General features: G+C 31.6%; 1 protein-coding gene across 2 annotated transcripts in view; it reads left to right on the forward strand.

The window, feature by feature from the left end:
• LOC126737240 ((E3-independent) E2 ubiquitin-conjugating enzyme UBE2O) overlaps positions 1–15922 on the forward strand; it is a 37992-nt gene that overhangs the window by 21183 nt on the left and 887 nt on the right. For both annotated transcript variants that reach the window (XM_050442034.1, XM_050442035.1), the window contains exons 11-15: positions 3917–4300; positions 7973–8211; positions 8267–8449; positions 13177–13411; positions 13529–13699. In XM_050442034.1, the coding sequence (XP_050297991.1) occupies positions 3917–4300; positions 7973–8211; positions 8267–8449; positions 13177–13411; positions 13529–13699 (1212 nt within the window). The remainder of the gene's footprint in view (positions 1–3916; positions 4301–7972; positions 8212–8266; positions 8450–13176; positions 13412–13528; positions 13700–15922) is intronic.

Raw genomic sequence — 15922 nt, forward strand, 5'->3', positions numbered from 1 at the left:
AAAAGCATCGATGTCGCACGTTCTTCATTTGAATCTAAAAAAAAGTTTTTATAGTCAAAAAAATAATTTAATAATAAAAACATCCATATCACTAATTTTTATGATGCAGGGTGTGAGTGGAACTTTTATAACGTTTACTATACTATGCCTTGTATTCAAGTGTTTACATTCTACCTAGAATAGATTTGCCACATTTTTAAATATAAATTTGAGTTCGTCTTTTTGATCAGCATTTTCGCAATATTTGTCTCGTAAGATCTTTAAATCTTTTGGAATTCACATCGTCAATTAAATGCATTTCCAAATTGGTTAATTTTTCAAAATGCCAAAAAATAGCTTTCCTTGAACACACTTGAAGTATAGGCCATTTCTTCTTAATACTTAATAGAATGGTATATTTGGGTGTGTTTTTTCTAATATATTGTAAAATTTTGATTTGCTTCTTATTATCATCTCTTTTGACTTGTCTCAATATTAATTTCGTTCTCTTTTATAGGTATGATTAACCTTTTTTTAAGATACAGTAGAGCCTCGATAACGTGAACTAATTAGGGATGACTGTGTTCATGTTTTCGAGGAGTTCATGTTACTGGATAAAGTTAATCGCATGATAAACCAACACGTACTTTGAATATATATTTTATTGGAAAATCAAACAAAAACATGCTATCCTCGAAGTCGAAATTGTTTTGCTCCGCCCATTCTAGACCTCTGTTAAATACACGAACTGCCTCAACGTGAGTGACTTTATTCATAGCCTGAGAAACCTCTGGATCTTGATCCTGTTCGGTTTCTGAATCATTAGACACTGCAATACAATTCTCATCATGTTCAACGAAGTCATCTTTATTCCATTCTTCGATATCTCCACGTTCCAAGTCTTGCCCTGGATCAATTTCTTCTAATAAATTGAGGTTAGTCTCTACAATGCTATTCAGGCTTAGCAATTCTTGACGAAGAGTTGCCAAGGGTATTGTGTCTTCACGATCATCATTGCTTTGGATTTCTAAAATATTTTTCCAACACTTTTTAATGGTTGCTGGTTCTAATTTATTCCATGCTCGTGATAAATTTAAAATAGCATCCCTGAGGTTGTATTGTTTGATAATGACATTCATGTCCTTAGATTTATTAGCTACAACCATTGCCAAAAACATGGAGCGATAATGCAGTTTAGTCAACCTAATAACGTTTTGGTCGATAGGTTGAATTAAGGGTGTCACATTGGGAGGCATATACATAACTTGAATTAGTCCATCATCAGATAAAAGTTCCTCTAACGGGGGATGACTGGGGGCATTATCCAATAAAAGAAGGGCTTTCTCTGGAAGACCTTGTTTCTTAAGAAACTTTCTCACCTAAAATTAAAACAAACTTTTAATTTTGAAATGTATAGCTATGGCAGGAAATTTACCTCAGGAACAAAATTTTCTTTGAACCATTCCTTAAAAATTCCGACTGTCATCCATGCAAATTGTGAGTTTTTGTAGTGTACAGGAATATAAGAGTTCTTAAAACTTCGTGGTTTTTTAGCTTTCCCTATTACCAAAGGAGTCAATTTATGTAGTCCAGTCGCATTTGTACATGCTAGAAACGTTATTCTTTCTTTGGCTGTTTTTCTTCCAGGTGCAGTTTTTTCTTCACTGGATACGTAAGTCTTTCCGGGTAAAAGCTTCCAGTACAAGCCAGTTTTATCGGCGTTGTACACTTGGTTATAGTCTAAGTTTAGGTCCTTGATTTTTTTTTCAAGTGTACATAAGAATGGTGAAACCAACTCGGGCTGAGAAGATAGTTTTTCACCAGTTATTGTTAGGAAGCGTATGCCAAATCTTTTCTTAAACTTTCACCACCACCCCGAGCTCGCAGAAAAAGTGGAACTTTTGTCGTACAGTTTTTCGTGAAAATATTTGGATTTCTCTAATAAATTAAACCACTTATTGGTGCATTCCTCTCTCGTTGTCGCAAAAACCACTTCCACATTTTCGTTTACCTGGTCCAGAAAAAGTCAAGGCAACTGTTGAAGTAATTTGGTCTTTTTTCTTCTTAATTGCACACACCGTGGATTCGGCTATTCCAACTTTTTTGCTAAAAAGGTAACTCCGCAACCTCTACTAACATCGGACAAGAGTTGGGCTTTTTTTTCCAGAGTTAAATAATTTACTTTCTTAGTAGACATCGTGCTTGTTTCGTATTGATCGGCGAACAAACACTGAATAAGACGCAAATTTCATATCTCTTCCAAACATGTACAAACAAGATATACAATTTGGCGGCGATATATAAAAGCACTAAGTTAGTACTAAAGTTGCCGACAAAGGGAACATAGGAAATGCCGCTTAATGCCTACGGGTAAAACGGTAAAACTATATAAATATTTTTTTGTTCACGTTATAGAGGCGAGATATTTTTGGCGTTCACGTTTTAGAATAGGCTGAATACCAATTAGGCCGTTCACGTTTAGGGACGTTCACGTTATCGAGACTTTACTGTACTTACATTTAAAGTTTTTAATGCACTCAAAATAAAATTTAAATTTTCCTACTTCAGGTTAAAATATTTGTTGAGTAGGCTGCGCTTGACAAGATGAGTTATTATAAAAATGTCATTGTCACTGTCAGGGCTTATCTTCTTTGATGAGTGGTTATGAACAATTAAAATCAGTCAATTAGTAACGTTATTTATTACCTTTTATTGCATTCTTAATGTTATTTGTTGTTACTTATTGCGTATGACGTGGAAATCAAAGACTTTGGCCCGTACGAAGTTCAGACTTTGACGCATTGGATTTTTCAATACAAGGATACATAAAATTAATTGTTAACGAAAATACAATAATCACAAGAGAGCAATGAAAGGTAAAAGTATTAACCGCTTCTGAGTAATTTCAAAATGAGCAATTATTTCTTAAGATCTTTCAGTAAAAGAATTTTAAAAGGGAGAGTAATGAATATCTATCATTTACTGGCAGATATTCATAATTTTTATTTTTTGTTTATCTTTTGTGTATCATTCATTCGAAGTGTAAAAAAACAACTTTATAAATGTTGTTGCAATGAAAACCTTATCTCGAAACAAGTTAATCGTAGCGAGAGTTTTGAAGTAACCTTTTTTAAGCAAAACTGTTTGCCAAATAAATATTAAAAAAAAAAAATTTAATTATGCCAATCCTAAGAAAGTTACGGAATCAAAAAAAAATCAAATTGTTGCTGGTGAAGCCCTCTATAATTAAAAAAAAATTTATTGTAAGATTTGCCTTATATTAAAAACAACCCCATTTTCCAAATTTTGTTAAAAACTGAACAATAAATGCTAAATTTATGGCCAAAATTTGAAAAAAAATAATTCGGTTTATCATTTTTTATCTTGGTTACCTTTCACTTTTGGTCTAGGAAAATTTTACTTAACCTAATTTTTTTTCAAAAGGAATCTGCTGTTAAATCATTTATGGCACATCCTGTATAACCTGAAGCATTTTATTACACACTAAGCATTTTATACAATGAATTTTGTCTATAAGTAGGTTGCTTAAACGAATGTACGTTTTAAAAATTATATTGCAGTCAAAAAATCCGATTACGGTGTAAATACAGGCGAAATTCGTATTTTTTGTATGCGAAGCACTTAAATGAACAAATTTTCAATTCTATCATTATGAAAAAATAATTTGTTACTCACCTTGAACGGCACAAATAAAGACTCAATAAAACCCTCTTAAAACAAAGCGATCAAAAAAACATAATGATAAATGAAAAGAAAAGCCCTGGCCTGGTTTGAGAAATTGTGATTTTACAGCTCCTATACTGTTGTTTTACATAATAATAGATGTTTTTAATATATCAAGTAAAAAACATTATTACTTAATATCACTACCATTTGTATCAGTGTAAATTAACTATCGTAAAATCCCTATTTTAAGGTGCTAATAATGAAGGCCAAAGAAGAGGCCCAATCGCAAAACATCGAGCTGCGCGGCCGTTTGTTCAATAACGAACTCGGGATCAGCGTGTCGAAGTTGAAGAACGCCGAGTCCGAGAATATGAAGAAAATGTTGAAGCTGGAGAGTAAAATTAAGGAGATCGAGAAGAGTAAGGAGGGCGGCGTCGGGGGGGCGCCCTCGACCACCGTCCCCGCCACCCCGGAAACCCCCGATGGCGGCGAGGCGCCCCTCTTTAATCAGTCCAAGGGTTTGGACGGTTTGTGTCTCGAGTTGGCCTCGACCTTGATCAAACGCATGGATTTGGCTTATGCGGAGATTATCAGCAGGATCGGGGGGAAACAGGCGTTAAGTGTTATGACAAAGGTATAATTTTTTCGCAACAGTTTAACCACGTTTTCTTGTAGAATCAACTCAAAGTCAACCGTACTGTATAGGGTGCCGCTTCTTTTAATAAAATTGGTTGAGCCAATTAATATGGGTTACTTAATTATACCAAATTCTGGTAGTTGTACAAGGTTGGTGGCCCAAGGCAAATTCAAATTTTGCATTGATTTGACCTTAATTACGGTCTATCTACCACCTACTACAAATTAGTGTTTTATTGAGGATATTTTGGGATCGGATCACTTTCTAATAATATAGGAGTTCTAAATATTTCAGTAGATAAAAATAATTGTTTATTATTCTCGAAAATGGAGAAATGAAATAGCCAATTGACAAAGGCATACTGAGTGTAATAATAATTAAATATTGGAGGCACCTATGTTTAACGATAAATAATGCGGCATCCTTGTCAATAAAAGAAAATACACTCTTTATTCCCACTAGAAAGGACAAATCTCCCTGGTAGGATCACAAGTGTAATGAAATAAGTGTAATATTTTCAAATTACAAAAACCTAGCAAACTTGTCCAATAATTTAGCATGTAAGGCAAAAGCAAATAGATTATTTAAAAGTGCAAAAATCATTAGAGGAACTATTGTTCTGAAGATACACCTATTTCAAAAATATAGCAATTTCTTATTAAATTTAACTGCTCCCATGTCTATTCCAATTCTTATTAAAACAATAATTTTCGGAATAATTAGGGATGTAATTGTTTTGCGTGATACGCAACCAACAACGTCATTTATATGGAATTTATTTCTGACTGAAAAAAAAACAACACGTACAAAAAATCATAATAGCTTAAGCAAGATTAGCAAATAAAAATAATCCTTTAATTTAAGACCCTAATAAACGGATATAATAAGTAGGTAGAAGAAAAGCTAGAAGCATTCCTAACTTTCAACACTTTAAACATCAAAGTCTTTGAAAGTACAGCTTCCGTTTTCTTCTGTTGTATTAGTGTCAGTAGTGATACTCCTACAGCATTTATTAGTATCTTCTACGGTGGTTGTAGAAGTCGAGGGCTGGGTTGAGGTTGACGGTACTTATTCAACACGTTTATAACTAACAGTATCTACAGCCATTACTAATAAAAGTTTAACTTTCTTAAGAGGAAAGATTATTAATATGATCCTGCTGAATTTGCTGTGAGTTCTCGATTCCAAGACATGGAAATAATTTTAGATTGTGATTGATGTAAGTTAGCATGGATGCTCTGTTTGTCGAGAGGCGATTTCGGGTTTAAGTGTGAATATTCCCATAGGAACTAAAAGTTCTTTCTGTTGCGAATCAAAGTGGCATTTCTATACATATTCCCTTTCAGTATGTTGCCAATAGTTTAAAAAAGTTTATTTCCTTTATATTGAGAGTATCAAAAATATTTGAAGCAAAATGTATATCTCTTAAGCACATTATTTGTCTTTCTTGCAAACAATAAAAAACTTTTTTTTCCTCCAGTTTTAATAGACTCACATTTAAAAACATTATTAATTTCATAAAATACAACTGGTACTTGTACAAAATATGTTCTTCATATTTATCTGTCATTGCTTTAAGTATACCTTTTTTTTTTTGTAGGCTCTCAAAACCTAGATGGAACCGAAAGCTTGTGGTACAGGATTCTGATTTAGATTTTTCCTTTGATAGTCTTTGAAATGCACATTCTATTAATTAACTAGACATTCAGTAATTTTTAATTTGATTATCTCAGTCACTAGCAAGTTTAAGGTTTGTGCTGCACAGCCACAATATGAAATTGGTTTATCTGGCTATATGTTTAATTTGTTTACAAACAACACTTTTATGTATTGTCACTTATTTAATTCCGACGTTGTGCTTCTCAATTATAAGTTCTTTTATTTGAACAGATAAATTTACACCTCGTCTGAAAAATTAAAAACGAACTGATCTGAGCAAAAACTATTCAGTTAATAACGTGTGTACAAAAAGTTTATCCATTTATGTCCACATGAAAAAAAGACTTTCGGTTAATTACTCACGTTCCTTTAATAAAAAATTTGGATTTTTTGTATGTATTTATTGCTCAGGCTAAGATAAAGATTTTTAGTACATAGTCGCTCAAAAATACTAAATACCTTGTGAGATTAAAAAATAAATTAAAAAGTTTCTCCATTTTTGGCCGACACTGTATTTATGTCAAAATTCAGAATATAACAAGTATCGCCATTCTGCAAGGCTCAATTTTGGGACTGGATAAGAAAAAGATACCTACTGATTAATAAATAACATTACTAAATAAATTTTCCAGTATTATACAGCTACAAATACTAAGGTATTATTCTTGATATAAAATTGTTGTGGCTTGAACAAATTAACGGTATAATAAAGAAAACAGAGAAAGAAACGAAAACGTGAAACATAAATTTACTTCGACAAATATCAAGAAATATGCCTAATACTTTATAGATCCTTGTTTCTGCTCTATAATTGATTATACATCTATTTTTTATAGGACAACTTGTAAAACTAATTTATTAAAAATTGACAAAATTAAATATAGTAATAAATTCATCTCCTAGTTCCTCCTTCCATTGGTCCAAATTCTAAAGCAACCACTGTGCTACCGGAAAGAATATTTAGCAGCAAACTACGTGATTAAGTTACAATTATCTGAAAAACGATTACTATCTGAAATATACCAATTCTGAATTTCATTCCTCACAGAAAAACATTGGCAAAAGAAAAACTCACTCACCGCTATTAGCTAATGAACATGAATTATGTAATTCAATGGCACTAATGGACAATGAAAAATTCAAAACTTGAATATGAAACTAACCAATATAATGATTCCACAATACTTTGAGTTCCATTATATTTGAGAGACAAGGGACAGATTGTCTTTCGGTATTGCGAAAGATGGAGATCATTGATTACTGAAAGGAATTAGTTGCCGATCATTATATAAAGAACACTATGTTTTTATTTAGGTAAAGGGACATAGGGATATAACAACAAACAATAAAGTTGATAAAATAGTTAATACTACCGATTTTTTAAAAGTTCAGTTTATTGAAAGTCCCATATAATTATTGTACAGCGTAAATAAAATTAAAAATATTTTACATGAGACATGGAAAAATAAGTGGGAAAGAGGGGCAATTCTCGCACATTCAGTATTATCTAATTCACAAAAATTTACCGGCAAAACACTCGTTTAAAAATCGTAATATAAATAGAGCAAATACAATATATATCACTGATTAATGGTTAAAAGTTTAATCATCGCAGGTTTCCGGCCATTTGCATGAAATCAAAATTTTAGATAATACAAACTGTTTTTGCAGAGGATATGGTGATATTAAGCATATTCTTTTTAAGTATAATTTCAATATTCTGTACACAAACAATCTGTATGAATTCCTTTGTAAATGTTGAATTCCCTTGATAAATCTTCTAATCCAATTTTTTAAAGGGACATCAATTAAGTAAAATAATATGTATTCCCATGTCCCTTTAAAGCTATAATCATTTAATTTACCATATTTATGCAAATATTTTGTGGCTCAAACAATACCTAAGGGTAATGTTACCAAAGAGAGAAATAAAACCTAAAGTCTATCCACTAATGGTATTTCTTTTACAGTACTCTAACTTTAATTTATACATTATTTCCATTTTCCTAGACTATGGAGTCGAGTCCAGCGAACTCCACCCCAATGCCGAGCTTCCCCGCCACCCCGGACGATTCGTTTTCGGTTTTGACCCCGTTAAAACTGAAAAAACCGGAAAAAGAAGCGCCGGAACAAACGTTGTTGGAAATCACCCCGCCCATAGGTGAAACCGAATGGTATAACGCCGTAGAGGAAGCGCCGCAGACGCATCATTATTATAACACGCAGTTCGAGCCGGATAACGTACAAAAGTATGTTCCGTGAAGGTTTTTAGAATTCATGCGTCGTATAACATTTATTTTCTAGATTCCTTAAAGCGGTCATGAAGGAATATAAACTGCTAAGAGACTCTCTGCCCTCGAACGTATGGGTGAGATCTTATAGTGACCGTATCGACTTATTGAGCGTGATGATTAGAGGGCCAGCGAAAACCCCTTACGAAGACGGACTGTTTTTGTTTGATATTCAATTGAGCGCCGATTACCCCAGGTAATAAATTCATATTTATTAAGATAATTGAGCAAAAAAAGAGAGAGTGAGTTGAAAAGAGACTTAGCCTACATTACACTACCAGAAAATATGTATTAACATAAATTATTTATTATACATATATCTAAACACCACTGATTTCTCTTACGAACCTAGCTTAGTAGTATTTTAAACATAAACAAGCTTTATTGAATTTCTAGATTTTTTTGAGCTAATCTAGTTCTTAGTGTGCAGTTTGATTGATATACACAGTGTTTTTTTAACATTGCGACAAAATTTCATCTTTAATAATGCATACCAGATAGGCATGCATTCAAATGTTTTACGGGAAAAAATTAAAAAAAAAACTGAAAATAGAGTTATAAAAGTAATACTTGATTAAGATAATCAGATTTAGGCGTTACGGCTATCCACAATCATGGTTTCAATTTTTTTTCTGCGAAAATCGTGCATCGGGTAAAAAATTACCAAAAGAACAGATATACCCTAAAAACAAATAAATAATTCAAAAATATTTTTTATTATAAGATACCCAGTAGCGTTTTCCCGTTTAAACCTTTTTCTTTAAAAAAAAATATTCAGTTCAAAGCCCTCATCAAAAGGTTTTCTCTGTTTGAAAATGTCCATTGGACAGATAGTTTGTTGATGCAAATCAAAAAGATATCAAGATCAACAAAAACTAAAAAAGACCTTAGACTAGTCAATAAATAAAAAATTTTGAAATTTGTACTTTTTGCATCACGATCTAAAAACCTACCCGATTTTCTTTTCGTGATTCGGTTCGGTTCAATAAAACACAATTTTTTACTAACACGACGGTAATTTAATTAAATCTAAATTATAATAATACGCTCGACAAAAAACCTTAATGTGTATACGACTAAATATGATTCTAAGCACTGAAAGCTCTTTTCATAAAAAAAACACTTGTGACCCTATCTACTTTAGGTCGGCGGAGATTTCAGAGGAAACAAAAATAAACAGTCTAATCTAAATAGCGCGGTTTCTGATTACCATTACCGTGCAGATACACAGACAAGAAAAATAAGATATGAGTAATCGTATATAGTCAAGTCGACTTTGGTGTTTCTTTATTTAGGTGCATTCCCAACAGTACTACTAGAACCCAAGATATTCCCTTCCAAATAAGAGACAAATTATTTTCTTTCTTACAGGTACTCCTGGACTAAGAACTCCATTATCTTGACTTCTAGTGAACGGATTTTAGTGATTTTTCAAAAAATACTAAAATAGTCTTCAGATTAGTCCATAAATGAATAATTTTCAAATTATGACTACTGGAACCCAAGATATTCCCTTGCAAATAAGAGACAAATTATTTTTCTCCTTACAGGCACTCCTGGACTAAGATTTAACGGATTTAAGTGATTTCTTCAAAAAAGACTAAAATGGTCTTCAGACTAGTCAATAAATCAATAATTTTTAAATTATGTCTACTGAAACCCAAGATATTCCCTTGCAAATAAGAGACAAATTATTTTCTTTCTCACAGGTACTTCTGTGAGGATTTTTTCAAAAAAGACTAAAATGGTCTTCAGACTAGTCAATAAATCAATAATTTTTAAATTATGTCTACTAAAACCCAAGATATTCCCTTGCAAATAAGAGACAAATTATTTTCTTCCTCACAGGTACTCCTGGACTAAGAATGCCATTATCTTGACTTCTAGTGAACGGATTTTAGTGATTTTTTCAAAAAATACTAAAATGGTCTTCAGACTAGTCCATAAATCAATAATTTTCAAATTATGACTACTGGAACCCCCAGATATTCCCTTGCAAATAGGAGATAAATTATTTTCTTCCTTACAGGTACTCCTGGACTAAAAATTCTATTATCTTGACTTCTAGTGAACGGATTTTAGTGATTTTTTCAAAAAAATACTAAAATGGTCTTCAGACTAATCAATAAATCAATAATTTCTAAATTTGGACTACTAGAACCCTAACTAGACTACTAAATTAGTTATAGTTAAGCAATAAAATGTCTCCAACTATATTGCGCCTAATTTGCTTTATAAACCAAATAAATCAATGCACTTATCGGCGCCTTAACCGGCATTGAATATTATAAATAAATCAAAGAAGAACAACACAAAGTCTCGATCTCAAAAAAGAGAGAGACCGAGACTTTGTGTTGTTCTCCTTTGATTTATTTATATATATCAGGGTCTCTTTGAGAATATGGACGACTTCTTTCAAATTGAGTATTATGTTTATTTCGAAAACCCGATGTGCCCAGGATTTGTCGGGTTTCTAAAATAAACTTCTAGCTGTAAACTTATCGTGATCTAGTAATAAATGAGGCAAAGCCTGCTTACGATGGAAAAAATCGAAATAAGGTTAACGAAGCTGTTAAAAGTGTAATATGGCATTAAAAAAGAATAAAAAAACTTTTCAAAAAGTCTTTTTGAGCCAGATATTATAAGAAAACTGCTTATTAAAAAAGAATAGCTATACAGTTTTTTTTTTTAGTTTTCTCAGAACTGTGGGTTTTATCTGGTTTCTTACGATTCATTTATTCCAAGCAGTTAAGAGACAAAATGTCCACAACTGCCTGGAAAAAAACACCTCATTTTTGATATTCGAGACTGGAAAAACGTCATTTTACCTATTCCAGGCAATTGAGGAACAAAATATCTACAATTGCCTGGAAAAAAACTAATTTTTTCTTATCTATCAAAAAATTAAAATCAAATGAAATGAAAATCAAAATAACTACTACCAAAGTCTATATATTTCATTTTTAAATGTATAGACTTTGAAATATATAGACTTTGCTACTACTGCCTAGAAAAAAAATCGAAGTTTTCGTATTCCTGGATGGAAAAATTACATTTTACTTATTCTAGGCCGTTCAGGAACGAAGTTTAAAAAAGGCGTTATATACAGGTGGAAATTTAGTTAATTAAAGTTTCCTATGAAGGTTGGTTTATTTTGAAATAATAATATCTGTTCATGTTCTCTAATTTGCAATTTAGAAGATCTTATTTAAAAGATTTTAAAAAATATTGTAATTTTCAAGTTGAAATATATTAAAAAATATAAGTTTTTTTAAATTATTTTTTCCTAATTTAAATAAGAATGTTTGCTCAAAATAAATTGTTATTCTAGAAATATTTCTGTAAAAAAAATAATAAAATTTTTCAAAATCTACAAATTGAAGCAAATAGTTAAACCTTAAGGCAAATATGTACGAGGCAATTTAACCTAGTTGTTGAAAAAGTTTTAGTTTTGAGATAAATTTTAATTTACATATACATATTTTTGTTTTGTTTAATTTAATAATTTAAGAAATTTCTACAAAAAAAAACTTTAAAAACCTTAAAAAAGGCAAGTTTAGTAATATTCGTTTCGATTTTAATAATTTATTCATTCATTTTAAAAAGAATGCCTGAAAAATCATAATTTGATTTATTCCAAGTTAGAAAAACGGCATTTTGCTTATTCCACGTAGTGGAGGAACAAAATATGTACAAATGCCTGAAAACCTCCATTATTTTATTAGAATCATATCACTGATAACACTTTTAAATAATACAAAGGTTAAGCAAGGTTGTCGTTCTTCCAACAATAATAGAACGAGAAATGCAGAACGACAACCTTACTTAACCGTCCTAGTTCCACTCATCTACCTTTTATGAACTTCTAGACTATTTTTAAATAATACGTTTTATTCCTTTTCATATAAACTAAATCAAATAAAGTTGATAAACATGAACGGCTTCTGTATCCGAGCATATAACTAATTGCATACTAATGTTCTGTCGAATAATACCCGAAACAATAACGAAACCCTTTAGATATCCGTTGGAATAATGATTCGGCGTCTTGGCTTCAAATGACATTCTGTACAATTTTTGGTACATATTATCCAGCCGGGAAAAACAGCATTTTTGCTTATTGCAGGCAGTTGAGGCACAAACTATCTACAGTTGCCTGGAAAAAGGCAAATTTTTCATATTTCGGTTGGAATACGTCATTTTACTTACTCCAGACATTTGAGCGACAAAATATCTACAATTACCTGTAAAAACATCATTTTATTTATTCCAGGCAGTTGAGGAATTATTAATCTACAATTGCCTGGACCAAAATCGTATCAATTTTTTGGACATATAGACTCAAGTTGCTAAACCTAAAGATACCGCAAATTAGTGCCGAAACGTTGGCTTTATAGCAATGAATTGTCCAAAAAAAAAACTCCCTTGTTACCTTACCATTATTGGATGAACAAATGTATTAGTAAATTGTATAATAAATAAATTATACATGTTTATTTACTCAATACAAGACAGAAATCTAACACGTTTCTTGTTATACCTGTTAAAAATAATAAAACAGTCCACCTTTCCAGGTTACCTAATTATGTAGGCCCAGAACTTTATAATTTGCTGTCAATTATGATAAGATCAATAAATAACTTGGACCATAGTATATTAAATCAATACATATAGGAATTTCTTTGGTCAGATACTTTTCCAATAATTAATTCCTTTAGAGAATATTATAGTTTTGGATAGGTGTGTGTGTTGTGGTAGCGAATCTCTGTTAAGCCAAGACAAAAAATCAATGCATTACTCGTATTCCTGTTTTAAATATTTTATAAGCTCAAGAGTACATGCAGGTACACAAGTGCCTTGTATTTTATATATAATTTTTCTGTAAACCGTATATTTTTTTTTTGAATTTGAATTTTCTTTTAGGTCTCCCCCTCTCGTGTATTACATAAGTTACAGCTCGGAAAGGCTGAATCCCAACTTGTACGTCGAGGGAAAAGTGTGCGTGTCCCTTTTGGGCACTTGGATGGGCAAAGGTACCGAAGTTTGGGGTCCGGATAGTACCCTTTTGCAATTAATCGTGTCCATCCAGGGACTGATTCTGGTGGCCGAACCTTATTACAACGAGGCGGGATACGAACGTCAAACTGACACCCAACAGGTGAGTTCTTTAGTACTCCTCAGAAAGTATTTTCCTTCGTTTTAAACTTTTGAACTTTTGTCCATATCTAATTTAGATTTTAATAACAATTTATTAGACAGTTTTATTTGTTTGCAGGGCTACGAGAATTCCAGGACCTATAACGAGTTGGTTATTCTCAAATTGGTTCAAAGTATGACTGAATTATTGAAAAATCCACCGGAAGTGTTCCGTAAAGAGATCGTCAGTCACTTTAAACAAAACGGAGAGAAATTGTGTAATAGACTTGAGAAGTTTTGTTCTGATCAGGTATGAAGTATAGTTGAACTTTTGTTATTTTGAAGTTTTTACCCTTAAATGTACGAGTTTTGGAGTAATAGGGTGAAAAAATTCCTTGAGAGACAAAATTGCCTCTAACTAAGAAAGTATTTAAGGTCCAAAAAGCGTTTTTATGGCAAATTATTTGGAAAGAAATTCCCTTTCTTATATTAAAATTCTCTTAGAAATATTCCAATTATTTCCTGAAATATTGGCAAGAGTAGTGAAATTAGGTCAAAAAATGCTCCAACCAAAACTTTGGAACTACCAAAATCCTTAACCTAGAATCACGTTTTTACCCTTGAGTTTTTGAGGTACAAAAATCGTTCTTATATCAAATTATTGGAAAAAAGATGCTTTTTCTTCAGCTAAAACTCTTTTAAGGATTATCCAATTTCTTCCTGAAATATTTGAAGAAAAGTGAAGTTTTGTGGGAAAAAAAGCTCCAACCAAAACCTCTGTAACTACCAAAATCCTTAACCTAGAATCAGGTTTTTACCTTCGAATTCTTTCTTAGGAACTGCACTATATAAAAGAACAAAAATCATGAAATTTATTCCAGTGGTTTCCAAGTTATGACCAAAAATTTCTTCAAATAAGTTAAAATCTTCATGTTGCAATATAAGTTTCAAAAGTTCTGATTTTGGTGACTTTGGACCTTGGTTTACAAAATTGCCTCTAACTCAGAGAGTTTTTGAGGTATAAAAATCGTTCCTATATTAAATTGTTTGGAAAGAGATGTCCTTTCTTTGCCTAACACTCTTTTAAGGATATTTCAATTTTTTCCTGAAATATTTACAAGAAAAGTGTAATTTGTTGAAAAAATTCGCCAAAAAAAATTGTTCAAGAAAAAGAGCCCTAACAACCAAAATGTTTAACCCAGAATCACGTTTTTACCCTCAAATCCTTCCTCAGGAACGGCACTATATAAAAGTGAAAAAATCATGAAAATATTTCCAGTGGTTCCCAAGTTATGCCCAAAAATGTCTTCAAATGAGTAAAATTCTTAATGTTGCAATATGCGTTTCAAAAGGTCTAAATTTTACGATTCTTGGACCTTGGTTGACAAATTTGGCTGTAATTCAGAGAATTTTTTAGGTACATAAATCGTTCTGATATCAAATTACTTGGAAAGAGATGCCCTTTCGTTGTCGGCAACTCTTTTAAACATATTTTAATCATTCCTTAAAATATTTGCAAGAAAAGTAAAATTTGTTTAAAAAAATTATGTAAAAAAATGCCTCGACCAAAACTTCCCTAAATACCAAACTTGTTAACATAGAATCACGTTTTTACCCTCAAATCATTCCTCAGGAACTCCACTATATGAAGGTAAAAAAATATCATGAAAATATTTCCAGTGGTTCCCAAGTTATGCCCCAAAAAGGTCTTCATGCTGCAATATGCGTTTCAATATTTATAAATTTGGTAGTTCGTGGACCTTGGTTGACAAATTTGGCTGTAATTCAGAGAATTTTTGAGGTACATAAATCGTTCTTATATTAAATTATTTGAAAAGAGATGTCCTTTCCTTGCCCAAAATTCTTTTAAGAATATTCCAATTATTTTCTGAAATATTTACAAGAAAAATGAAATTTGTTGAAAAAAAATGCTCTTACTACCAAAATCCTTAAACTAGAACCACGTTTTTACCTTCAAATCCATCCTCAGGAACGGCACTATATAAAAGTAAAAAAACCGTAAAATTAATTCCAGTGGTTCCCAAGTTAACAATGTCTTCAAATGAGTAAAAATATTTAATATGCGTTTCAAAAGTTGAAAATTTGGTGTCTTGTGGACCTTGGTCTACAAAATTGGCTCTAATTCTGAGAGTTTTTGAGGTACAAAAATCGTTTTTATATCAAATTACTTGGAAAGAGATGCCCTTTCGTTGTCTAAAACTCTTTTAAGGATATTTCAATTTTTTCCTAAAATATTTACAAGAAAAGTGTAATTTCTTGGAAAAATTCGGCAAAAAAATTGTCCGAGAAAAAGAGCCCTAACAACCAAAATGTTTAACCTAGAATCACGTTTTTACCCTCAAATCCTTCCTCAGGAACGGCACTATATAAAAGTGAAAATACCGTGAAAATATTTCCAGTGGTTCCCAAGTTATACCCAAAAATACCTTCAAATGAGATAATAAAGATTATTATTATTTAAAAAGATACCTCAAGAAAAAGAGCCCTAACTACCCAAATCTTTAACCTAGAA

The sequence above is a fragment of the Anthonomus grandis genome, chromosome 6, assembly GCF_022605725.1.
Source record: "Anthonomus grandis grandis chromosome 6, icAntGran1.3, whole genome shotgun sequence".
Taxonomy (NCBI): Eukaryota; Metazoa; Arthropoda; class Insecta; order Coleoptera; family Curculionidae; genus Anthonomus; species Anthonomus grandis.